We start from the raw sequence: 27,818 nt of genomic DNA, 5'->3' as shown, positions 1-27,818 counted from the left end.
ACATTTTATTTCAGTGAATAAGCATATTACAAAGTATTTCAAACCACCTATAAATCATACATGAGGTGAATTCTTCTAATATGCAATTTGTGGTATGGGAGCATAAAACTAAATTATTGCAACCATTGCCCAGCGGTAGTTCTCCTCAACATGAAGACTGGCGTCACACAAAGCTGCCACAGCTCAACAGTCTGGTCAGGTGTCACATACATACATACATACATAGATACATACATACATATAGGCTGTGCATGCATGTTTAGGAATTGCATATTAATAACTGTGTGCACTCAAACTTTTATGTAAGGGAAAATAAAAGTGCAGCCGGTAATGCGAGGGTGGGAAGGTCAAACTGAAAACCGTACACAATAATTCATTGTAAACACTTTAAATAAAATGTTAATGGCATGCTAAATATAAAACCCACTCCTGACCTGTAACAGATCCTGGGACTAGTCCGTCACGGCCAAGCAGCGCACTTAGGAAAACACAGCACTAATCCAATTTCAGCTATAGTTAGGATTGTTAAATCGCAAAGCTCAACGGCTACAATAGGCTGGATAGAAGGATATTTGGACACCATTTAGGACGCCATCAACAGCACAAGTGTTTGATACCAACCGACAAACAGCTCCAGTGCCAACAATAGCCAGTTAAATGTAACCATGACAAACGACATACAGTGCATAGCACCTGACCAAAAATTAATTTTTCATTGATAAAATCAGTTGTTAGTAATTATATTATGCAAAACATATCTTAGAGTTTTGGCAGTGAAAATATTCCCATATTGTTGCATCCACTCTGTCGTCTCCTTAAGAGTTATATTATAGGATCTTGAAGTTCCATTAATTGGATGAACGCACTTTTCGGTCTTTCAGGGGTTGAGGAGTCCTGTAGTTGTTTTCCATACGTATCCTCTGGTCCTCTTCTTCTCCAGTGGACAGAAGCATTCGGAACTTGCCCAGCTGAAATAAAATTGAAATGTTTTATAAAGCATCTGCTTCAGAGACAAAAACAAGTGCAGTCAAATTGTATAAAACTTGACTTTTTTTCTTCCAAAAATGTTTCCCATTTGTGTCAATCTACAATTCTCCTTCTTAGAGCTTAGCTGAGTTCCTTGAGCTTCCCTCTTGTTCAGAACACTGGTTGATCCAAACAAATCCTCTTTATGGTGGCAAAGACAAAATGCGATCAACAGCTAAAGTCAATCATGGTCACTAACGAGAGCTTTAGCCTTGGCTAAGGGAGTCAAAATTTAAAGTTCAGCTGCACCCAAAATGTGTTTTTTTTTGTGTGCAGTCACCCTCACATCATAAACAAAAACAGTAAAAAGATGTTAAGTTGATGAAAAATGGCCCCAAAACTATAGCTTCTTGCTTTGCAGTTGATGTCTGAAGCAAAATAGAAGACACCCCAAATTGTCCATAAGTATGAATGTGAGTGTGAATGGTTGTTTGTCTATATGTGCCCTGTGATTGGCTGGCGACCAGTCCAGGGTGTACCCTGCCTCTCGCCCGAAGACAGCTTGGATAGGTTCCAACAAGCCTGTAACCCTCATGAGGAAAAGCGGTATGGAAAATGGATGGATGGAATTACAGTTCATATCAAAGCCCACTCAAAACCACAATATTGATGTCAGGTTTTCTCCCCTCCAATATCCAGGATTACATCATCAACCAAAGGTTATATATACACACCTCAATTATGTAACAATTAAAATCATGGAATTTCCATTTTTCTGATACTAACAATTTCTAAATAGACATAGAATAGAAAACCTTTGTAAAGATCTCTGAAGGTTCGTAGAATTTCGTAGAAAATCCAAAATAAATGCAAAAATAAATGTTTCCACCCAGGCTGCATGGCGGTCAAGTGGTTAGCGCGCAGACCTCACAGCTAGGAAACCCGAGTTCAATCCCACCCTCGGCCATCTCTGTGTGGAGTTTGCAGGTTCTCCCCGTGCATGCGTGGATTTTCTCCGGGTACTCCGGTTTCCTCCCACATTCCAAAAACATGCTAGGTTAATTGTCGACTCCAAATTGTCCATAGGTATGAATGTGAGTGTGAATGGTTGTTTGTCTATATGCGCCCTGTGATTGGCTGGCGACCAGTCCAGGGTGTATCCCGCCTCTCGCCCGAAGACAGCTGGGATAGGCTCCAGCACCCTCGTGAGGACAAGCGGTAGAATTATTATTATTTATTTATTGTTTGTATTATTATTGTTATTATTTTTGGCTATATATAACTGGCAGCGTACTGTAGTTCATGCGTGACACTGGGGAAATAAATGGAATATTTGAAATGAGTATACGGCCAAGCGTAAATGTCTGGAAGTACAATGTCCTGAATCTGGGAATTTATTATTATGAACATTATATATAAATTAAATATTATAATACTTTACATGTAAAGAATTTCAGTACTACATATAGAGATACTTTGACATATTGCAGGGGATCAACATCTATGGGATGTTTTACAGTGCAGTCATTAGTGCTTCTATGGGTCTCCATGTATGCATTTCACAATAAAAGCCCTGTCTGTCATGATCTGAGCCTCCGCCTCTGCCGCGCCTGATCGATGGTCAGCCTGCTTATATGGTGAAAGAAATTTTAGATGTCAGAGGACGGGTTAGGGGGGTGCAATAACTTGTCGACTGGGAGGGATATGGACCAAAAGGAGTGTTCTTGGCTGCCCCGCTTCTGCATCCTTGATCCGACTCTCATTTGCGCCTTATAAGATGTTGGGGGGTACTGTCATGATCTGCGTCTGTCGCTCTTGCCTTGTTTTTTCTTCATTTTCCGTTGTATTTTTTTTCATATTTTTACCTCGTTGAGGTCACATGTTTGTAATAAATATTTTTGAACAGTGTCTCCATGAAGTGATGGTGATCCATCTGTGGTACTAATTTGGAGAGGATCAATAAACTGACGACTAAACTCATAAATTGTGAATTGCTGCACAAGAAACATATTTCCACTTCCATATGCAGGAAAGGGAAAGATCACCAGAGAGGATGGTATACAGCAAGGTTGCAAGGACGGCTCATAAGGTTACACAGTTAGTCAGCTTAAAGTATCAGCAAGGTGGGGTTACCACCTATACGTTGTGATTATTTGCAGAGCTAAACAGGGCCCAATGTCAACCCTATGACATGGCAGCTCATGACAGAGGTATTGCTCTTTAAATATAGCATCACAGTCAACAGTACTTTTGTGGAAAACCCTTTTAAACCCCTAAATCTTGGTAAACATATCTGGTGGTGCTGAACTGCAGTTTGACCAAGGAAGCAGTGGTACAGTGAGAACAATGGTGAAGCATAGCAGAGCAGATTTCAGAACAGACTGGTCAACTATGGCCTTCATTTGAATGCTTTAACCGCTTGATGACTTACTGATGAATTTGAGAATGTCTGTGGAACTGTGGCATTTCATTGGTGTCACTTTATTTTAGGAAAACTGTTGCATTTGAGTTGTCAGTTTATCCAAATTTGGTAATGGTAATGGTTTTATTTCATTTGAACATGCATCAGATTACAATTGAATGCATCACATAATCAGTTCACAGTTCCACATGTCCAAAAGGAGTAGGAAGAAGCAAAGCTTATTAAATCCTACCCCTCCATCTGGTACTTTTACAATCAGTAACTGTTACATTTGTTCACTTCCTGCTTTCCATAATACAGTTTAATGTTTTTTTTTTATTTTAGAAATAAGGAGTTAGTATGTTCTCTATAGGCGGCATTATGAATTATCCTTACTGACCTTTTTTGCACAACACAACATACTATAAACACTCCCACAAATAGCCAATGGGTTATTGTAGATGCTGTTTTCATTATATTTTGCGTAAAAGACAATGTGAGCGCATCCTGTGGTTCTAGTAATAAAATACAGTGGCTCCATGAACTTTTGTGATGTGGCATTCACAGCCACACAAATCTGCAGATTTTTCAGTTTATATTTATGTTTTTATGCTTCATTCAGTGTCAAGATTTCACACTTTGTTCAGTTCTATTTAATACATGTGTGAGGCATATATAGGACTTAAATCTGGATTCTGTTGTGAACAATGGCAACTGAACAGAGAATAGGGAGTTTATGGAGCTGAATCTAATCTAAACACAACAGACACTTTTATTGCAAATGGTGATCTGAATTCATGTCAAGCTAGCAGGAGGGTTTGGAGGGGGGAGATGTAACACAAATAGACATACCACAGACATTTTTATGGCTGTGTCAATTACTGATATAAATTTTTCGGCATTCGCCGGTGGTCCCACAAGGTAACCGCTGCAAAAAGCAGAGATATAGATGTAATGTATACTTGATCTAATGCCAGAAGGGAAAAATGGCAAGTTAGCTATTAGCTATTAAAAGGCGCTCAGTGACCTGGAATTAAAGTATAACATTGGAAAGCTTCAAGCGATGCACACATACTAAATATATATTAATAAATATTCATTCATTCATTCATTCATTTTCTACCGCTTTTTCCTCGCGAGGGTCGCGGGGGTGCTGGAGCCTATCCCAGCTGTCTTTGGGCGAGAGGCAGGGTACACCCTGGACTGGTCGCCAGCCAATCACAACCATTCACACTCACATTCATACCTATGGACAATTTGGAGTCGCCAATTAACCTAGCATGTTTTTGGAATGTGGGAGGAAACCGGAGTACCCGGAGAAAACCCACGCATGCACGGGGAGAACATGCAAACTCGTGCCGCCCATTAATAAATATATTATATTTAAAATATTGTATTTATTATACAACAAAGGTTTTATTTTTATGTCAAACACATATAGTACCTGTTTTTCAGATACTGTGATTGGCTCCTTCAGGACAATCCAGATGACACTTTCATTAAGTGGGGGTGTGGTCAGTGATCCGAGGTAGGTCCAGTAGTGGAGGCTGCTGGGCAGGAGGCACTTTGGGTTGAAACCTTTGAAATCTGTGACAGTCCCCTATGACCAACACAATAGGCAAGAAACACATGGCCGCGTGCACGACTGCAGAGGACATGAGAACGCATTGCACGACGTAATAAAATGTGTTACTCACCTTGAACTTTACCATGTAGAGTGCATCTGTAATTGTGTGGAGCCATCTGTGTTCATCACCAGTCTTGTACAACGGGGCAATTGATTTTGAGTTAGAGTTCACATCAAAAACATTAGCACTACTACATTACCAATGCAAGATCACATGTTATCTAATGAAAATGAGCACTGCCACATCCTATTCTGCCTTCGTAATTATATTGCAGACATGCTATTGTGTTTCAATTGGAGAGGAAAATAACCTGAAATAAATGCAACACGGTGGAAAGTGGTTTGTGTGTAGGCCACACAGCAAGGTGACCCGAGTTCAATTCCACCATCGGCCATCTCTGTGTGGAGTTTGCATGTTCTCCCCGTGCGTGCGTCGGTTTTCTCCGGCCAAGTTGAGGTATTTGTGATTTTAGAAATAAGGAGTTAGTATGTTCTCTGTAGGCGGCATTATGAATTATCCTTACTGACCTTTTTTGCACAACACAACATACTATAAACACTATCACAAGTAGCCAATGGGTTATTGTAGATGCTGTTTTCACTTTACTGACTCCAAATGGTCCATAGGTATGAATGTGAGTGTGAATGGTTGTTTGTCTATATGTGCCCTGTGATTGGCTGGCAACCAGTCCAGGGTGTACCCCGCCTCTGGCCCGAAGACAGCCGGGATAGGCTCCAGCACGCCAGCGACCCTCGTGAGGATAAGTGGTTAGAAAATGAATGAATGGAATGCAACACCACTACTAAATAAAACTAAACTATATAAATAAACTATAATATTCAGTTTGTAGCTACTATGGTTGTCACAAGATCTCATGAGATTAAAACATGGCAGCATTTCTCATTCAGTAAAAAAAAAAATGTATAGTGGGTACTAGGTCTGGGACGATCAATAAATAAATTAAATAACAGGCAGGAACAGGGTTTAGTGCAGGGGTCGGGAACCTTTTTGGCTAAGAGAGCCATGAAGGCCAGATATTTTAAAATGTGTATCTGTGAGAGCCATATACATTTTGAATGCAATAAAATGTGTGCATTTTTATGTAAGACCAACAGTTTTGGATATAATGGGCTTTAATTATGTAGACCAGGCACACTACCCCACGCCAATGGGGTGTGGCCAGCATACTTACACTAGCAGTGTCTAATAATAAATCAAATACTTGCTGCCATTAATGCAACTTCTGCTGCTGCATGGTTTTGCACCGTACTCCGTACACATATTTCATTCTTTTGGCCATCTTCGTCAGAAGGCTTGGTTCTGCAGCTTTAGTTAGGTGACTATTTGACTAAAGGAGGAAAGTTTACATTTACATGTTTTTTTGACATCTCAATGACCGAGGTAGACTACCGCATTACCCAGTAATAATCAAGTTTTGGTGTTTGACCTGGAAAATATCATCAGGAAAGATAGATATGGTCGGCCGTATTGCAGTAGAATATAGATGGATGAATTAAAATGCATAAGAAAGTTTTGAATATTATTTTTAACAGTCATTTTTGTGATGGTTTACTTTAAAATGTTAGCAAACATACATTTTTATTGTGGTAAGAAATGCTTGAGAGCCAGATACAGTCATCAAAAGAGCCCTACCTGGCTCCCGAGCCATAGGTTCCCTACATCTGGTTTAGTGCATTGGTTTTCACACCTGCGTGTGTTCCATAGAACAACAGCATGAATGGAGTGAGCCTCATACAGTCTCATTGTCTCGGTGGGTGGAGGCGGAGCCGGTTTCAGTTGGTGCAGAAATTTAAACAGATATTGCAATATTTGTCACATAATCACATCTTATCTTGTTCTCGTGTATTGTCTCGTTTCATGAATCGAGTGTATCGTGTCACCCCTACCAGCTTAAAAAAAAAGACATTCTTTACAAGCTACCGCTAAAGTTTATAACGCCGCTGAAGAACAACGCTCAAATAAAAAAAAAAACATAATAACTAAAAAACAAGAGTCTTACTTCCAAAAAGATACCAAGGACAGCAAGTCCATCTGGAGCATCTGCCGCCTCCTCAAATGTCTTGTACTTAACTGCATTCCAATGAACCAAATGAAGCTGGAAGAGAAGAATAGAAATGTATGGTTTTGTCGATTTCAATAAAGCTTTATTCAACACACATTTAGATTGATGCAGGATAAGCAGCTGCAGAGTCAGCACAGGAACGGTACAGGTATCTTAAAAGACCAAATACCACTGACCTCTGACGCATATCCGTTTGCTGCAACGGTGTGCTCGGAGCCGTGACAGCCTTTTTCACCCCAGTGGAAGTGAAACTGTTTTAGTCTGTATGGATTGTCCAGAGGGCCTTCCTGGATCACTGCAAGAGAAGAGGAGTATTGTAAAACAGTAACAACAACAACGATGATCCAGGAAGCTTGGTAGAAGTAAGTCAATGCTATTCTCACTCATCAATGGGATGAGAGCAGTGACAGAGAAGCTTCTTTACCAACACATCTATCATCGTTCTTTTCACGCATAGGATTCAGGGAGAGAAACAAAATGACAAAGCGAAGTCAAATATGGCTAAGCGGTGATGAAATTTCTATTTCTGTCAACTGGCCAACCCAGCCATTAATACACCGAGCTTTCATGTCGGAAAGTGCAGACTGTTTTATGTGTGCCTTTGGCCTAGACTGATGGGCTTGGACTTCTACACTTCACTAATCTGATTATTATTTGTCATGATGCCTGTGACATTCTAACATCCAGAGTACAGGAAAAGTATATATCAGATAGTATAGGCGACAACAGCCACATGGCCGTGCCCCATGTGGCAGCATGTGCAAAGGCGACACAGCGGATCTCTTCCGCTATGTGCCCGTCTCCTTGCCCCCTGCCTCCTTGCCTCGTCTTGAAGGTTTTTTTGAATGCCTGTTTTGAATGCATGAGTGCAAAAGATGAAAGCAGCCCTCTGCTATCATTCAGTACGAGAACGGTTCTGCACACTGCAACTCTTAACGCTGCACTTCAGGTAAGGAACTTAACAAAAAATAAAATAGCCATGCAATCATGCACCTTTCAAACGCACATTTCCTAAACAAAAAAACAAAAAAAAACACTGTAAATCAGAAGTGACCAAAGTTTATAACTTACTTTAATGGCCGAGTATATAGCTGAGCAGACAAAAGAAGTTGCACTCTTCAGACACAAAAATGGTACAGACCAGGGGTCTCAAACACGCAGCCCGCAGGCCAAATGTGGCCCGCATTGATATGAAAGTTTAATGTTAGTGCGGCCCGCGCAAGTTTGATATGGATGCTGTATGGTATCATGTACCCAGAAAAAATTATTACGTTTGATTAATGTTCATGTTAAAGGTTAAATAACTGTTAATAGTTATCCTCCCTATCCGTGTGGAAGTGGTAAGTTTTTGGCTATTTAAGTTTAAAGGAAATAACTTGAAGGCTACCGTTTAGGTCGCTAGCTCTCTAGTTTGCGAGTTAGCATGTGTCTCAAGACCCTGCAGTTGCGCAATATGTTGTAAATAAAAAGAGTATAAATGTGACTATAGTCGTGTTTTGTCATGTCTACAGGGCTCTAATAATGCTTTGTTCATTTTAATCTGAAAAAAATAATTTGTCTACCCACCAACTATATGTGGTTTCTTAAGTTTTTATTATTTGCCGTTTTATTGTCATTATTATATTTATTTATTACTGATTGATTGATTTTCTTTATTCTTGATTTTTTTTTTGTGTAGAAAAATAAAAAGTAAGATATTTGAGAACAGTGGAATGTTTTATCAGAGCTTTTCTTGTAGAAAATTGGAACCAAAGCAAAGTTTTTTATTTTATTTTTTTTGTTTTTAATAAATGCGTTTTTTTGTTTGGTTTTTTTTTGGAAAACCTGATGCGGCCCAGTCTCACCCAGACCCGAGCTCCAGTGGCCCCCAAGTAAATTGAGTTTGAGACCCCTGGTACAGACTGTGTCGTGTGTTACCTGTACTATGTACTATGAAAAGGTGAACTTGCAAGAAAAAAATACTGCTTTAGGGTAGAATTTAAAAAAAAACAATAATCCAAACATTTTGTATCTCATTTCGCTGTAAGCTTTTCAACTTTGAATTATAGTGAACCCTTTTTATTAAATTATGAATATATTTTATTCCCCAGAAAACAACACACCACTTAATTTAATGCAATAAAACATTTACCTGTATGCTGTTCAGAACTATTTTTGACAGCAATGTACAATATGTTGACATAGTACGCTACCCACAAACTGAGCCACACCTGAAACAAAAACAGGTACTTTGAGGGATTTATGCACCTTATTTATATTGCTGCTGAGAAACGCCTTTGTTGTTTGTTGTGTGGACGAAATCTATGACATACAGCCCCATGTTTCTGTCTCTACGGATGGTAACAATGGGGTGGTACAGGGTGCCACCCATATACTGTAGGATCATAAAAACCACAGAGGTTAGCGAGGTTTATTATACTCTTTTTTTCCACTAGACAGACACTGTACACTTACAGTACACAAGTACCTGTATATCAATACTCTATATACTGTATCTGCAAACATTTGTGGTAGGTTACCACAGATGTATACTTATCACATATTTATCACAAGTGCTGCCGACAATACTTGAACTATGACCAAATTAAACTAGTTTATAAAATGTTTTAATACTTCTGTCAAGGTTGAATGACAAATGATTAATGGAATTTGCTAATAACTAATGTGGTATGTAAAAAAAAAGTGCAGACTGTAAATCATACAGTCTTTGAATTAGCCATTTCTGTAATCAATAAGGAATCAATTTGCACTCATTAAATATTAACTATAAAGTAAATAAATCAAGGCACACTTTCCCTTACCTGAACGGTCATCCGAGTCATCAAAGATGACCGCAACAGAGTGCCCATTGTTGGAGATGTTTATGGAGGAACAGTGATCATAGTTGAGGAGGATGGGTCCCAGACTGGGGTCATGTGAAGTCTGATGTGGGACGATATCGATGGGAGACTGCCTACTCCCCTTGGCAACCGGGAAGTTTTTGTACCATACTGAAGGACCTTTGCATAAACAAAGACCACAAGCAATGGAATTTAAAACTTCAATTGACCACAACATACAGTATGACTGGGATGTCCAAAACTTTTCCAATAACGGCTACATAGAGAAAAACGGGAGGATGCAGGGCCGACTTTGGCTCATTTTGTACAAAAAAAATGCTAAAACCAATTAAATGATGGTCAATATACATTCCTGATCAGAATATGAAGAGCAGTTGAAAAACTACATCTTGCACTGCCATGAAAAATTATTTACATTTTTGTTAACCACCTCAAAAACTGGTTGATATGCTTAATGACCAGGAGACGAGTGGGAATAATGTGGGAATGAGGAGTGGACATCCACTGTTTGGAACTCATTCATTCATTCATTTTCTACCTCTTTTTCCTCACGAGGGTCGCAGAGTTGGGAGCCTATCCCAGCTGTCTTCGGGCGAGAGGCAGGGTACAGCCTGGACTGGTCGCCAGCCAATCACAGCGCACATATAGACAAACAACCATTCACACTCACATTCATACCTATGGACAATTTGGAGTCGCCAATTAACCTAGCATGTTTTTGGAATGTGGGAGGAAACCGGAGTACCCGGAGAAAACCCACGCATGCACGGGGAGAACATGCAAACCCCACACAGAGATGGCCGAGGGTGGAATTGAACCCTGGCCTCCTAGCTGTGAGGTCTGCACGCTAACCACTGGACCGCCGTGCCGCCCAATTTTTTTTTCTCACCCCCATTTCTTCTTTTGCATTTTTAAGCTCTAGAACTCTATTGAGCTTTAGAACCTCCTTCAAACCAACAGTGGAAAATGTAAATTCTTAATTTAATAATTTTTCAACTGGTCTTTAAAAGTTTGATCAGGAGTACTAAATGCCAAAGGCCAATTAATAAATGAGCTACAGGCAAAAAAAATGTCCCAAGGACCATACTTTGGACAACCTTGCAGTACAATAGCTGTAAAAAAAAAAAAAAAAAAAACATCAAAATAAAATGAAAAAGTAAGATATGAAATAAGCAAATTGTCTTGTTCAACTAACTATGCAGGACAAATGACATGAAAAATAATGTTTAGGAAGTAAATGATCAATTTAAACGTGCAGATAATCTGGCACTTCATCCTCAACAGCATAAACGCGTGCAATTATACACGTCACAATGTCCTGCAATGAATGAATGAACAGCAGCAAAGAGGAGATGCTACTGTCACGTCTTACCGTCTTCTTTTCCGTATCCCCAGTTATTCCCCGTCATCTTGTGGCTTCACACAGTAAGATTGCAATTACAACGTTTGGATCAAGTGTGCTTGAGGAGTGCTGGCATGATGAAGCAAGGCTGTATTCTCTTTGGACACACCCCCTTCACACACACACATATACACACGAGCACGCGTGCGCGCACCCGCTGCTGTTTGCAACTGAAAATATACGGTATTTTTTGAGGAAAGATAAACCCTTTTCATGTCTATATCAGAAGATAATTCAATCTACATTATGAATTCAAATGGCATGGATAACACAATAATATAAATTATGCATTAAAATTGACTAGACTACTGCAACATAACAAGGAACTTTTTTAGGATAATTCACTTCATACGCCATTCCACTAACTAACAAAAATCCGTTTTATTGTTCTATAATAAAATTAAATACATAATAAATAAAAAAAAATAATATAATAATAAAAAATAAATTGAAACTTCTTTATTGCTCACCAGGTTCCCTGTTTTAGCAATACGGGTTGCTTCATTTGATTGCATTTTTTATCCACAGCTATTATAATAATAAATATATATACATATATCGGATGTATTGGTTAAGATATGCAATCATTTCAAACGTGAACGCAAGCTGTGATCGCTTGATTGTTGTGCCGAAAATGCGAGTGTGAATCTTACTCTGTGTGTGCGTGTAAAGGTCGTGTCGAATCTGACGTTGCGAAATGTAATTTGTGTTTCCATTGCAGTGACCGATACCATGGCAGCCACAAAAGCCGCTAAAGAACAGAAATACGACAGGCAGCTCAGGTATTGAAACTGCGATTTATATCGTACCTGCTGCGAAACTATGTTTGTGTTGTATTGGATTGTATGTCAATGTCCATAAAAGCAATGGTAATAGGGAAGGCTAACATAAAGTTGCTAGCTTTTGCTGCTTTGCTACGTATGCTAGCTTTCAAATAGCATCGGCTCATACAACAGATGTGCAATGACTAGCTTGTTTTTGCTTTCCGACCATCTCACAAATGTGTTGACTGACAATTAAACTAGTTTTATGGTACTCTTTCACCTGCTAACTCAACCTATTAGCTGTTCACAGTTATGGGTTCGAAGTAATCACCAGACACAGCAGACCACATCTTGTGTGTGTTTTTTGTTTACACAGGTTGTGGGGTGACCATGGTCAAGAAGCTCTTGAGAATGCCCATGTGTGTCTTATAAATGCTACAGCAACTGGGACAGAGATACTCAAAAACCTTGTGCTTCCTGGTAAATAAATGATCTTGATGTTTAAATGTAGCAGGTAATAAATGGGTTTTCTTTAAATAACCTGAATCTCATCATCAGGCATTGGAGCGTTCACCATAGTTGATGGAAACACAGTTTCTGGGGAAGATGTCGGAAACAAGTAAAACATGTTTTATTTTTTTTTGTCCGTTAGAATTATTATTTTGTCTTTTTCACCACTGTGCTATCGTGTCTTGCAGTTTTTTCCTGAGCAGCAACAGCATCGGCAAGGTACACTTAGGCTGAATATATGCATTTATGTTTACGTATGTACTTGCATTAGTTTTAATTTATTTAATAATTTGTTTTAGAATAGAGCACAGGCTGCCACAGAGCTGCTCCAAGAACTGAACAATGATGTATCGGGTAACTTTGTTGAGGAGGTTGGTGTTTGTTTATTTGTTTGTTTAGATTGCAACAGTGACAACAAATTCAGATGTACAACACATGCTCGAGCACAAAGCTGATTGATACTGTATGTATTTTGACCATGATTCTGTTCTCTGTTGTGTTTACTTGTAGAGTCCTGACATGCTCCTGGATAACAATCCAGAGTTCTTCCATAGATTTACCATCGTTATCGGTGTGCAGTTGCCTGAAAGGTATTTAAAATGTAGTATTGTTTACACATTTTTATATAGTATGCACTGAAGTTGTGATAGAAACTGATAATATCCTTTTTTTTCTTGAAATCCAATAGCACATGTTTAAGGCTAGGTTCAGTTCTGTGGAGTGCATCAGTACCTTTCTTGCTTTGTAAAACATATGGCCTTATTGGCTACATGAGGCTTGTGGTGCAGGAGCACACAGGTTAGTAGCCTTTGGTTGTTTTGCATGAACACATTACGTCACTGTGGCTTGCATTTTAGATTCATATGATGTACATTTGACTAATCTACACAGTGATCGAGTCACACCCCGACAATGCTTTGGAGGACCTGAGGTTAGACCAGCCCTTTGCTGAATTCCAGAAGCACATTCAGTCCTATGACCTTGACAGCATGGATAAAAAGGTGTATATCTTGTATGTATGTAGCGATTATTGGCTCAGTAGTATCTGCTTCAGTTGGATAATAATCTTTCTATTTTCTCTCTATAGGATCACAGTCACACACCTTGGATTGTCATTGTTGCTAAATACCTTGAAAAATGGCTCAGTGAGGTATAGTAAAATTTGTCAAGTATTATGTAACTGAAAAGCATATCAGCACTAAGCAATTAAATATAATTCACCTTTTTAGAATGACTCTCAGCCCCCCAGAAATTACAAGGAGAAAGAGGCCTTCAGACAAATTATTCGGGAAGGTATGTATGGGTACTTTTTTTTTTAATTGTTAGGTTAAATATAATCTCCACGCCATGCAATTCATTCTGTTCCATGTCAGGTACCCTGAAGAATGAGAATGGTGTCCCAGAGGATGAGGAAAACTTTGAGGAAGCCATTAAGAATGTCAATACTGCTTTAAATCCTACCAAGGTGCCAGTTTTCATCTCAGTGCCAGTACTACACTGGTTGTATTTTTGTTATGAATTCTCCCTGGAGTCTTATCTATTGGTTCTTCTTTGTTTCTGCAGATCCCTAGTGGTGTTAAAGACCTATTCAATAACGATCAGTGTAACAACATAACATCACAGGTTTTGGACTTTACGCTTGATCAATAAAATATACACATATTCCTGTGTGACATTGAGCAAAATGCTTACATTCTGTTGTTTTTTTTTCATATACAGACTACATCCTTCTGGGTGATGCTGCGAGCTGTGAGGGAGTTTGTACACAATGAAGGCCAAGGCAGTCTACCTGTGCGGGGGACCATACCAGATATGATTGCAGACTCGCAGAAGTTTATCAAACTTCAGAATGTGTAAGAACATATATATTTAGAAAAGTAACAGGAAAGTGAACATGTTAATAACAGGGCAAACATTTAATTACCAGATATGATGCTTATTTATGTCCTTTCAATTTAACTCTCCACTGTTTACAGTTGCTCTCAAGCAAGATAATTTCATATCTTGTGTAACAGCGCCCTCTACTGGCAATTGAACCTAACCTCATAGTATTGCCATTACTATTAATTTACAAAACCAAACTGCAAAATACTATTATTCCGTGTGTGTTTGTTGCATGAGTTATTGTTTCTGCAGTGTCAGATGTTTGTGTTTTCTCACAGTTACCGGGAAAAGGCTCTGCAGGATGCAGAAACTGTTGCCGGATATGTTGAAAGTCTGATGCAGTCTGTTGGAAAGGTATGCTGTGAAACTATGCATGATTGAAGGTTTAATACTCTACTGATGACTACTGTACTGTACTAAACTTACTTTCTTAGTTTCAACTGTTTCCCATTAAAGCAACAATAATTAGAATCAGAATCAGAATGCCCTTTATTGTCATTTTACATATAGTAGAATGACATTGCAGCAGCTCCATTTTCAGTGCAAGACAGTATGACAGTACAAAATATAGAAATTAGAAGAATAAATAACAAAGGGTCTACATCAGCGGTCTCAAACTCAATTTACTTGGGGGCCACTGGAGCTCGGATCTGGGTGAGACTGGGCCGCAAAAAAAAAAAAAAAGCATTTATTAAAAACAAAATTTATTTTAAAATTTCGCTTTGGTTCCAATTTTCTACAAGAAAAGCTCTGATAAAACATTCCACTGTTGTCAAATATCTTACTTTTTATTTTTCTACACAAAATAAGATGTAAAATAAATAAACAAATCAAGAATAAAGAAAATCAATCAATCAGTAATAAATAAATAAATATAATAATAATAATAATAAAACGGCAAATAATAAAAACTTAAGAAACCACATATAGTTGGTGGGTAGACAAATTATTTTTTTCAGATTAAAATGAACAAAGCATTATTAGAGCCCTGTAGACATGACAATACACGACTATAGTCACATTTATACTCTTTTTATTTACAACATATTGCGCAACTGCAGGGTCTTGAGACACATGCTAACTCGCAAACTAGAGAGCTAGCGACCTAAACGGTAGCCTCCAAGTTATTTCCTTTAAACTTAAATAGCCAAAAACTTACCACTTCCGCACGGATAGGGAGGATAACTATTAACAGTTATTTGACCTTTAACATGAACATTAATCAAACGTGCCGCACTAACATTAAACTTTCAAACTAGTGTCCTGCGGGCCACGTGTTTGAGACCCCTGGGCCCCGTTTCACGAAGCAGGTTTAGTGAAAACTCGGAGTATGTTAACCCTGAAATGAGGGAAACTCTGAGTTTTCCGTTTCAAAAAGGGAGGTAAGTCAAACCAGAGACAGAGGAGTAACTCCAGCCTGTTTCACAGAGAGAGGTAACTTAACCTCGGTGTCAGTTACTATGGCAACAGACTCTGTGAACATAACCTGGTCGGGACCAGGTTTTCTTCAATGAACCTCGAGTTTCTTTCTGTCTCCGGTGTGATTCATTCATTGTCGCGCCTGTTTAAAGCCAGTTTGGTCGTTTTTCATAATCACCATCACCAACAGCAGTAAAATAAACAGAAAGACAAAAAAAAATTTATTTGGTCTTCTTTATTTCCTACAAATAAGAAAAAAAATGGTTTCTTACTTTTTAATTGTTACAATCATCAACACAATTCACCTATGACCATGCACCCACCTCTAACTTGTGTTTTAATAATTCAATTTCCAGATCCGTTTTAGTTATCTGGCGGTCCAGCAGCACCATTTCTTTTTCTGTTTTTTGTACTGTTTTTAATAAATGCACTTTGTAGATTTCTTTTAGTGGTAGCTGGGAACACATAAGGATGACATTATACAGTTGCACATGAATTCCACTGAATTAACCTCTGGAATTTACTGAATATCTCACTGTGTCAATCTGTGCTGTGGAGGTTGAGGGACCCTCTTCCTGCTGCCCAGCCATGCTCTGCTAAAATGGATAAGAATCCGTTAATACTTCAGTGTAGGCTAAAAGTCACTATAATCCACATGTAAACACATGTGAATGGAGAGGAAATCAGTAACATCAAGATTTTACCTCTGTAGGCCTCTCAGGCTCCCTCTCAGACACCACAGAGAAGGCAGCAGACATTGTGGTCCCATCATCTTCATCATCCTGTTTAGAGTGTTGTGTTTCACTATGCTATACTTTAAATATGGCATAATCTCTGGACTATTGGCTACTTACAGTTAAAGTGGCACATGGATCCACTAGACCAAGTACGTCTTCAGAATCTGTTGAGACAAAAGAAAAACACATGAAAGGGAAATTAACATTGAACTATAGGCCCAAAAGAAGTTTGAGGCCTAGGCCTATTGCATCTTATCAAGGCTGGTGGCTCCTGTGTAATCATGTCCGAGGATGAGGTTCCTCCAGGGATCCCCTCTGCGACTGGCCTCCCGACAGTCTGACTCATGGCCAGCTCCTCTGCCTCGGTCAGACGTGGTGGGGGTGGTCCTCCGCCAGTTTTGCGGGCAGATGCCCGCTTTCTGTTGGCTGAGTAGAAGTTAGATGTTGCTTTTCATATGTCTGATTTAACTGTATACAGGCGAGGACATTTATGTGTGTGAAAACAATATTATATTGGAGATAATGCACACTGAAACAGCTGCTGAATGATATTTAGTGGTAAACACGATTAAAAAAGGCACCCTGAGTGTTATGCTGAGGGCTTACCTGTTTGAACAATGTTTTTATATTTCATCTTCAGCTGCTTCCACGTTCTTTTTTCGCCGGTGGGATTACATCTAAGTGACATAAATTGTAGCTGTAACACCATTCTACTTGTTTGCATCTGTAGCCTAATATTATTGTGATTGCATAAATGTATATAATAAATTTAAACTTACGCATTGACTCGAGCACTAATCTTCTCCCACACCGACTCGCGTTCTTTCGCTGCTGCAGCCGTGTTGCTTTTCTTTTTAAAAACGCTTTCAATGTTGCTTTTCTTTTTAAAAACGCTTTCAATGTTGCTTTTCTTTTTAAAAACGCTTTCAAATTTGCCGTATGACCGCATTAATATATCCAGTTCCAGAGGACTGAAATACGACGATCTTTTCTTCTCACTCGTTGCCATGGTGAATCGAGGGAACAGGGCTCCATTGATCAGGGCTTTTTAAAGTCGTGGTGCACGCGCTTAACTCAGAGTGAACAAACTCTGTGTTGATTGAACCAATTGAAATCACCTGTTCTGAAACCCGTAAGTCAGAGTTTCCTGTCTCAGAGTAGATCAACTCAGAGTTCAGGGTTAGACTCCAGAGTTGGTTGAACCTGCTTCTTGAAACGGGGCCCTGGTCTACATTGTAGAGGACAATTGGTTGCTTTGGTTACATGGTCTTGTTGAGGGAGATGATGGTTAACAGTTAACAGAAATTATCCCTGATTGCTACACCTAATACTATACAGTACATGCTTGTGGTGACACTGATTAAAAAACATATACGGGGTGATGGAGTGACCCCATTGGGAGTGGATGATTCCATTGTGGCATCTGAGTACTCTGGCTTTCTTCCACTGTCCAAATACATATGTTTGGCCATCGGCTTGTATGGAAAGTGAATGGATGGATAAATGAATGGCACAATGTTATTATAATGCATTAGATTCAAATGATGCCTTTTTTTCCCCACCAGGCACCTGAAAGCATAACTGACAAAGACATCAGACTCTTCTGTAAGCAACTCATACATTATGTTGGAAATGTAATAATTTAATAACATAAATTCAGACAAAGCTACACAGTGTAAAAGTGAGATTGAGGTTAAGTCACCCAACTAAAATAATTCTCCAAGTAGGACAAATCTCACAATGTCGCACAATTTTGCACATAACAGTGGTTGGTTGTTTCTTGTTAATTTGATTACTGCATGACTTATGTACAGGCAAGAATGCGTCCTTCCTTCGCGTGGTGCACTGCAGATCTCTAGCAGCAGAGCACAGTGTGGATTCAGTTAACAGAGATGAAATAAGTAAGCAACCCCTCGATGGTACCCATGTGCATATTGCATTTTATATTGCATCGTCTCTTACCAGAAAGCATGATAATGTATTAACTATTGATGTACGTCCCCAGCCTCGTGCATGGACAATCCTGATAGTGAGATGGTGTTCTACCTGATGCTTCGAGCTGTCGATCGCTTCTACCAACAGCACTCCCGCTACCCTGGTACTTCGGATATAACCCACTTAATCCTGTTTCGTAGAATAGTAGATATGGTATCAGTTTTATGTGTCACATGTTCCAGGAGTGTATAACTACCAAGTAGAAGAAGACATCAGCAAGCTGAAACTGTGCGTCACCAGCCTGCTGCAAGAGTACAACCTCAATGTCAACATTAAGGATGATTATGTACATGAGTTGTAAGTTTTTGTTACTGTTACTTATTCTTTTTCGCTGATTGACATTAATCTGCTTTTGTCGTTCAGGCTTTCAAATAACTTTTTTTTTCCAACTGCAGCTGTCGGTATGGTGCAGCAGAGCCGCATACAGTTGCTGCATTTATGGGAGGTAATACCAAAAACATACAGATTCACGGAATGTATAGTTTTGTCTGTTTCATTGTTTATTTAATACATTGTGATTGTTCAGGCTCAGCTGCACAAGAAGCCATTAAGATCATCAGCCACCAGTTTGTGCCCTTCAACAACACTTTCATCTATAATGCCATGTCACAGACCTCTGCTACTTTACAGCTGTGAGGTACTCATTCTGACCTAATTTACAGACACAGCGAGAAGATGTAGCATTTATTAACAGATTGAATGGAAATTGTCAACTGTACATAAGTGCTTTTTTTAAATGCTTTTTGGGGATTCTTTTACTGTTAAACACGTGCACTTAAACTTAAACGTCAACCCGAACAAGTAGACAACATGAACCGGATGTAATCATGTAGAACCCACTGAGATGGATATTCAATATGGTTATTTAACAATATGGTCGACCCTCATTATATTGCAGTTTGAGCATCACTTTGTCACTCTACAGCGGTTTTTCAAACAATTAATAAATGGTCACTGTTTTCTGCTTGACTACGGCCTATTATTACTTATAAATGTGCAGATTTAAGCAAATTGTAAATCTTGTTTGGGTCAAATTACGCATTTTCAAGCATAAAAATGTACAGTACAATCCATTAAAGGGGACCTATTATGCTTTTTATACTTTTCTGACCTATAAATGCAGTTGGAATGTTTTATTCTCATGCTATACGATGCCAAAGTTTCAGATAATGAGGCTTGTGCATTTGGAAGTGATTGCGATGTTTGAATATTGTGATGGTTCAAAGCGCTCTGTTTCAAAAGGTGTGGTAAAGCTGTCACTTCCTCCTATCAGTGAAGTGGGCATGCCCGGAGACGGGCTGTGGGTGGAATAAATAGCAAATACAGCTGGAATAGTTGCAGATTCTGCAAAATCTAAAACATTTTCTGTGCTGGTTATTGTGTGTAGCTGCTCTATAGTAGTATAATACACAGGATTGAAAAATGAACATAATAGGTCCCCTTTATAACCACAACTTGTGGATGTAGTAGTCTACATTGGTCACTAGGTGTCAGTAGTTGTTTGGTGAGACAACCATTGAAGCACCAGTTTTGAACAGCTGACTTTTATTGCAGGTTTAAATCACCTCACAATCTGCACAATAATACTAACGCCATTATAACATGGCTTACTGTTGCGATCATAACCCATAACAAGCTAAAAGTCAACTCTGCTCCCCGTACAAGGTAAATTAAATGGCTGAATTGTATACACTATTTGGTAATAATAATGTTATTTCATGTCTAGATGGCTCTAACAATTAATTAATTCAGTCTGGAACGTGTCTGGAGCTAATTAACCATATAAATGAGGGATTACTGCAGTATATATCGTGACTTTTTTAATTTTTAATTTTACTGCACTATGGATAGAGCAAGGTGGATTTTTTTTTTCTAAAACTAATGCCACATTCTTTCAAACACTCACATTTTTACCCAATATTTTCTTCTTTCAGTCAATTGTGACATAAAAGTATTTCTGTATGCTTTGGACAACTGTCCAAATTGTTGTGATTTTCTACTCGGTCAGGCTTTAGCCCAAGTGTTTTAAATGTCCTCATAAATGCAAATAGCATAAGCATTGAAGGTCTGCTTTTCACCAGTAGGTGGCACACTTTCATTGACAGCTCAGCATTCAGTTCAAAGTACATTGTTGCCTAACAGATTAGGTACAGTACAGTACACACTGAAATGTGATGCTAACAGCATTGTCATGAACACTTTGTCACGTACTTTCTAACTTCATTAATCTGCTGGATCAGTTCCTTCTTTTATTCAGAGTTATTTCTGTAAGAGTTCATTGACCGCCGTATATGTCTCCATGGATTAAATCACACTTGATATATGTCATTGTTAAAACTTTATTTGCTTTGCTTATGCTTTATGTGCAATCTGCATTAAGAAGAAAAGCGTTCAAGCATTGTCATTTGACCAATGTAACCACACCCATTAATAAACATTAGGACAGCTATTGGCTTATCAAACATCAATATTTAAATATAGTATGTAAAATCCTTCATGTGTTGTATGGCCTTTTTAATTTGACACTTTTCTGCTATGGATTTATGGTAATGGTAATGGTTTAATTTCATTTGAACATGCATCAGATTACAATTGAATGCATCACATAATCAGTTCACAGTTCCACATGTCCAAAAGGAGTAGGAAGAAGCAAAGCTTATTAAATCCTACCCCTTCATCTGGTACTGTTACATTTGTTCACTTCCTGCTGTTCATAATACAGTAATTTATGTATTACTTTCTGTTAATTTGCATCTAATTGAACATAACTGAAATTGGCTGTTTGCTTTCCATCGCTGCTACATTCATCATTTTTGTAATAATACAATTACATATGGATACTGCGGCTGGATAATGTAGTTGTACATTTCTGTGCCAGAATAAATAGAATGATGAGGAATCTGCTGTTTCTACATAAGCTAGCATTTGATTATAGTGAGGTGATTTACAAATATGGCAAAGTAGCTTATTACGTGATGTCAAAGCTAAATCAAATTGTAATCAAGTAAAAGTGGAAGTTGAATGTCATTTTTAGAATCTATAGATGCATTAAACGCATTTTTTCTTACAACTAACCTGCATATTATACATTGATTAAAAATACCCACTGAAAAGTGCTATTTATAGATAGGATTTAAAAAGAAAACTCAAAACACTGACACGTCATCTGCATCATCTAAAGATCAGCCAAAAGGGTACCTGCCCTCCTAGCGTCTTTGATTGAAATACAGCTCAATGCGCATCTTAAGGCAGAGATCACACTGACAGGAAGTTCTTGTAAACTAGGGGTCTCAAACTCGCGGCCCGCGGGCCAAATGAGACGCTAGTTTGAGGCCCCCACCTTGATACCAAAGTTTAATGTTGAAATGTGTGTGCACACCGGACACAATTAACATGATTTTGCCCCGCCCATACTGTTACCCTACCCTGTTACCCCGCCCTGTTTTGCTTTGGATTAGCAATGAAGCTAAAGGCTTATGACGCTGGGTACAAATAAATGCAGGAAATGATTTGGAATAAAACGTGAAAATACACGTCAAGATAAAGCATCTCATCAAACATGTTGTTAAAGTTACCACGCTGCTCCCAGATGGAACTGAGTACGATGCTAACTTGCTAATTGGGTAAAAATTATTAAGTTTCATTAATGTTCATGTTGAAGGTTAAATAACTGTTAATACTGTACATTTGAATCTGAAAAAAATAATCTCTCTACCAACTGTATGTGCTTTCTTACCTTTTTCTTATTTGCTGTTTTATTATTTTACTTATTTATTACTGATTGTTGATTTATTGTCTTTATTCCTAATTTGTTTATTTATTTATTTTTTATCTTATTTTGTGTATATAAAAATAAAAATTAAGATATTTGAGAACAGTGGAATGTTTTATCAGATATTTTGGTGTGGAAAACCGGAACCAAAGTACTGAAAAAGTGTAGGGTATAGCAGAAGCAAAAGCATTGAAGATAGTTTTTATTGATTTTTTTTCCAGTTTTTAATAAATGTGTTTTGTTTTGTTTTTTTAAAAAACCTGATGCGGCCCGGATTCACCCAGAACCTAGCTCCGGTGGCCCCCAGGTAAATGGAGTTTGAGACCCCTGTTGTAAACAATAGTTGTATTTGCTTTTTTTTCATATGTATTATTAGTAAATGCTGTTTAATTACTTTGTATTGTTGTTTGTTCTTGAGGGTACATTGTTGACAGATATTGTCACTAATAATTTCTTGTATTGGTATATGATGATATGATATGATATATGATAGTGCTCCAGCATCCGGGGAAAAAAAAGTTGGGCCCCAAACAGATTCTTTCCATTGTGCAGTACATCCGCCGGATCCAGAACTGAACGGACCTAATGTGTGCCTACGACAGGATTTCAATCTTGCGGAATGCTTCAATGTGAACCTGGAATAAGGCTAGACTTAAAATTGCTTTGGTTTTATTTTCTCACGCTGTGTTGCTTCTGTACATTGTCAACATTTCATGGCTATGATGAGTCCTGTATTTATCTTCAAGCAGCAAGAGAGACCAGTGGATGTGTGCAGCGGGGGTGGGGCCATTAATGCAAAAAAATCAATCCGTAAATCAGAAGCACCGCCTGCAGAAGAGCAACATGGCGGCCAATGAGTCTCACTGGTGGCTACCAGCAATAAAAATAGAGGAAATGTAGGCGGCAACATGAGTCAGCTGCAAACATAAAGGGAAATCGTGCAATAAAAGCGGTCTGCTTTACCTGCGCCTGAAGGACTAAAGACTTCAGTGTCAACGATTAAAAACTTGTTTCCTGATGGCTCATCGCTGCTACTTCGGACCATTGGCCTGGCTGTGGTCCAACTAGTTCAGCCCTCACCTCCTCATAAGACCCAAGCTGAATGGAAAGCGGCTTGCCAAAAGCAGAGCAGAATGTTCAGTGTTTGCCGGGAGACTGCAGGAGGCCAGCATACTTTAAACCTCTCAGGGGTCGACAGAGGGCCTCTCCATTCTTCCTACAAACAGATGGAGCTGTGACACTGGAATGTGAAAGTACTATACACACAAACCCATATGGAAATGAACAAAATGCATTTTGCCACAAACTAATCACAATAAAACTTTTAAATTGTACACTATGGTTGATTAGTCTATAATTAGGCTAAAATACCACAGCACATTGTTAAACCCAACGTTAAGCCTGCATGTCAGCAGCTGCACTTAAAAACAATGCAAGCTAGACAAAGTCTGAGGGTAGAGCAGCCTCAACATTCTTAATGGTTATATCCTTTCCAGATGCATTGTTAATGAGGTGACAGCAGACCATCCAATCCATGCATTGGGCTATAGAAATCAACTCCTTTATTCAGTTTATTATCATTGCAAAAAGTACATTACATTGACTGTGGTAATCAGATAGCAATGTTATACACATAAAAGGCTGAAATGTTACACTGCTTTCATGCATTCATTTTCTACCGCTACCTGCTGGAGCCTATCCCAGATGTCTTCGGGCGAGAGGCGGGGTACACCCTGGACTGGTCCCCAACCAATCACAGGGCACATATAGACAAACAACCATTCACACTCACATTCATACCTATGGACAATTTGGAGTTGACAATTAACCTAGCATGTTTTTGGAATGTGGGAGGAAACCGGAGTACCCGGAAAAAACCCACGCATGCACGGGGAGAACATGCAAACTCCACACAGATATAGCCGAGGGTGGAATTGAACCCTGGTCTCCTAGCTGTGAGGTCTGCGCGCTAACCACTCGACCACCGTGCAGCCCGGATTTATTTTTCAGGAAAAAATATTCCAAGAATTCTTTGTTGATAATACTATATTGGTCCTTAAATCAATAGAGCAGTTTTTATAGTTAATCATTAATATTACAGCTAATCCATAGATTCCGATATCATACCTTATTTTAAAAGGGCATTCACTCATTTCCTGCACTTCCCTGAAAACAAATGAACATACTGGAAGAAGGGAACAGCGGGTGGATGCGAGAAAATAAATACAACGTAAACAGAGCATTTAAAAGAAGACAGCTGCGTGAATGTTTCTGAACCATTTATCAGGCTAATGTGGCTGTGAGTGTTTACATCCCCTGAGAGTGTACAGTGTGTGAACATGTGAATGATGGTCCGTGTGTGTGTGTGTGTGTGTGTGTGTGTGTGTGAATGTGTTTGGGGTGGGTGTAATGCAACACCATGGTCTTACGGGGAGGAGTGTGCCTCTGACCCCATCTTGGGTATACTGACTTTTTGACTCTGCAGGCGTAGCTGCTAATAGAACATGGATCCAGATGAATAGTCGGAGGTTATGTTGACATTGCCATTGGTCTGTCTGTCTGGTTGACACACACACACACACACACACACATGCATTTGTTACATGGAACTTAGTGGGCATACCAGCCTCAGAGCTCACTTTAGTCTAGATCTTTTTTTTTTTTTTTAATTTGGGCAAATATATGAATCATTACAGTGCATTTCTTACATCAATCAAAATATAACTTTCCATTATTTACATTTGTATTCAACTATCTGATGCCAAGCCCAAAAGGAGTAGGCTGAAACAAAAGCTTATAAATGCCTACTCCTTTTTGCAAGATATAATCATGTTCATGTTTTCTCCTGTTATTATTATCATTGTAATATTATTATTGTTATTATCATTATTGTTATTTTCATTATCATTATTACCATTATTATTGTTATTATTATCACCATTATTATAATCATCATTAATATTACCATTTTCATCATTATAGTTGTAACAATTTTTTGATTTTTTTTTAATTATTTAATTTTACAGACTTCATTACTTCTTGTAGAGTATCTGTTGTTTTCTGAAATCCGCATTATTTGTCTTTTATTGTCAATTTATTTAGTCTAGATCTTTCACTAATGGGTTGTACTAAAATACAAGGTAGTTTTTAATCTACTAATGTCATTCCTACTACGTTACACTCTTCTGTAGTGTGTGCATGCTTCCACGAGACAAAGAGACTGTGTGACTGACTAAAGAGCACACTCCATTCATGTCGCTGTTACATGGAACAAAGGCACCTATAGGTGGTGAAACCAATACACAGAGTGAATACTCTTCCTGCCTGTTTGGAGGTGAGAGATGAGTAAAACAGACATGCATCCACATGGCAATATATGGAGGTCGGCAAAATGATCAAGTTCATTTTCATTCATTAATTATCGTCACAGGCCTTGAGCCCACAAGTCATTGTTTTATAATATAATATTAATAATATTTATAATATTATAATAATTACAATTATAATTGAGTGCATCCCATAATCAGTTCACAGTTCCACATGTCCAAAAGGAGTAGGAAGAAGCAAAGCTTATTAAATCCTACCCCTCCATCTGGTACTTTTACAATCAGTAACTGTTACATTTGTTCAATTGGTTCAATTCCACCCTTGGTCATCTCTGTGTGGAGTTTGCATTCCAAAAACATGCTAGGTTAATTGGCGACTCCAAATTGTCCATAGGTATGAATGTGAGTGTGAATGGTTGTTTGTCTATATGTGCCCTGTGATTGGCTGGCGACCAGTCAGGGGTGTACTCCGCCTCTCGCTGGAAGACAGCTGGGATAGGCTCCAGCACCCCCACGACCCTCGTGAGGAAAAAGCAGTAGAACATGAATGAATAGTGTTATCAACAAAGAATTCTTGGAATATTTTTCCCTGAAAAATAAATCCGGGCTGCACGGTGTTCTAGTGGTTAGTGCGCAGACCTCACAGCTAAGAGACCCGGGTTCAATTCCACCCTCGGCCATCTCTGTGTGGAGTTTGCATGTTTTCCCCGTGCACATTCCAAAAATTAGCTAGGTTAATTAGCGACTCCAAATTGTCCATAGGTATGAATGTGAGTGTGAATGGTTGTTTGTCTATATTGTGTCCTGTGATTGGCTGGCGACCAGTCCAGGGTGTACCCCGCCTCTCGCCGGAAGACAGCTGGGATAGGCTCCAGCACCCTCGCGACCCCCGTGAGGATAAGCGGTAGAGAATGAATGAATGAATGAATAAATTCTCACCCTGATTAAAGTTGATTATTACCATGTTGAATGTCAAACCAGTCTGCAATGTCCAGCTTCAGTAAGACCATCATTTTGAATAAATGATCAATTTTCTTTAAAATCGGGATTTGCCAACATGCTTGAATGTGAGTGTATGCTTGCTTGCTCGCTTATAGAACCATTTACTTACATTCCCCAGGTTCCATTCTTATCTCTGTCGCCCCTCTCTGGCATTTGCCCAGTCACTGAGATCAGTCCAACACAGGCGGTGGGAATTCAATTTGAAAAATGCCTTTGAAAAACACTTAAGTAAAATTGTTTACATCTACATGAAGTTTTATGATAAATAATAAATTTCATTTGCACTGTTAATTTTGGGTATATTAACATTGACATTACACTCTGGAATGACTCACTTGCATGTGTTATTCTTTTGTCTGGTCTCATTTTTCAAGAGCGGCATTAATGAAGACCACCTGTCTGTCGGGTGGAGTCTTGCCATTCAAACATGAAGACACAACTATGTCAACAATGTGAGCGTGTTTAAGGAAGTTCCAAATCGGGAGGAATCACATCATGGATATTGGTATTATTTTATTCCTGTTTTTTATGCTGCTTAACCATCCAGAGAAGTAATGTGTGTGTGTGTTGAGAGACAGAGTGATGCGCTCCACATGGGAGTGTTTATGAAGAGGAGATGCTCAGGGTGAATTCCTCAGATAAGTGACACGATGTCTGTTGTAGATGAAAAGTAGCACAGCACCTCCCTATATGGAGAACTGTGGAAAAACCATAGCTCACAGAAGGCTTAGCCACTAAAAAGTGAGTAAGGATGTTTGAACTGCAAAAGCACTAAATTCCAGTGTTTGTATTACACAATGTTGGATGTTAGAAAACCAGTCAACAAACAGAACCCCTAAGGTCAAAGTCTATCAAACACATCACACACACTGGGTAAATCAGCTGCATATTAGGTACCGTTCACACCACAGCATTCTTTAGAGCAGGGGTCTCAAACTCAATTTACTTGGGGGCCACTGGAGCTAGGGTCTGGGCGAGACTGGGCCGCATCATGTTTTCCAAAAAAAAAAAAAAAAAAAACAGAAAAATGAATAAACTTTGCTTTGGTTTCGATTTTCTACAAGAAAAGCTCTGATAAAACATTCCACT

The 27,818-nt window shown here is 38.8% G+C and overlaps 2 protein-coding genes across 2 annotated transcripts; one reads left to right on the top strand and one right to left on the bottom strand.

Annotated features, from left to right (window-relative positions):
• Nucleotides 1–3: 3 nt before the first annotated feature.
• Nucleotides 4–11,614, bottom strand: ca7 (carbonic anhydrase VII). The gene is made up of 7 exons (XM_058089337.1): nt 11,291–11,614; nt 9,880–10,077; nt 7,255–7,373; nt 7,016–7,111; nt 5,065–5,127; nt 4,812–4,967; nt 4–968 (listed from the first exon to the last, which is right to left on the bottom strand). Exons 1-7 carry the CDS (start codon nt 11,325–11,327, stop codon nt 849–851), a joined length of 789 nt encoding a protein of 262 aa, XP_057945320.1. The 5' UTR covers nt 11,328–11,614; the 3' UTR covers nt 4–848.
• Nucleotides 11,615–11,963: 349 nt separating this feature from the next.
• nae1 (nedd8 activating enzyme E1 subunit 1) lies at nt 11,964–23,855 on the top strand. The gene is made up of 20 exons (XM_058089335.1): nt 11,964–12,102; nt 12,461–12,564; nt 12,643–12,703; nt 12,783–12,813; nt 12,894–12,965; nt 13,105–13,184; nt 13,283–13,392; nt 13,486–13,595; nt 13,682–13,744; nt 13,824–13,887; nt 13,968–14,059; nt 14,158–14,217; nt 14,314–14,447; nt 14,757–14,832; nt 18,200–18,239; nt 18,449–18,535; nt 18,640–18,732; nt 18,812–18,926; nt 19,025–19,074; nt 19,156–23,855. Exons 1-20 carry the CDS (start codon nt 12,053–12,055, stop codon nt 19,263–19,265), a joined length of 1,602 nt encoding a protein of 533 aa, XP_057945318.1. The 5' UTR covers nt 11,964–12,052; the 3' UTR covers nt 19,266–23,855.
• Nucleotides 23,856–27,818: the final 3,963 nt, after the last annotated feature.

This window comes from Doryrhamphus excisus, chromosome 12 (genome assembly GCF_030265055.1).
Source record: "Doryrhamphus excisus isolate RoL2022-K1 chromosome 12, RoL_Dexc_1.0, whole genome shotgun sequence".
Lineage (NCBI taxonomy): Eukaryota > Metazoa > Chordata > Actinopteri > Syngnathiformes > Syngnathidae > Doryrhamphus > Doryrhamphus excisus.
This window is presented reverse-complemented; position numbering and strand designations above follow the sequence as displayed.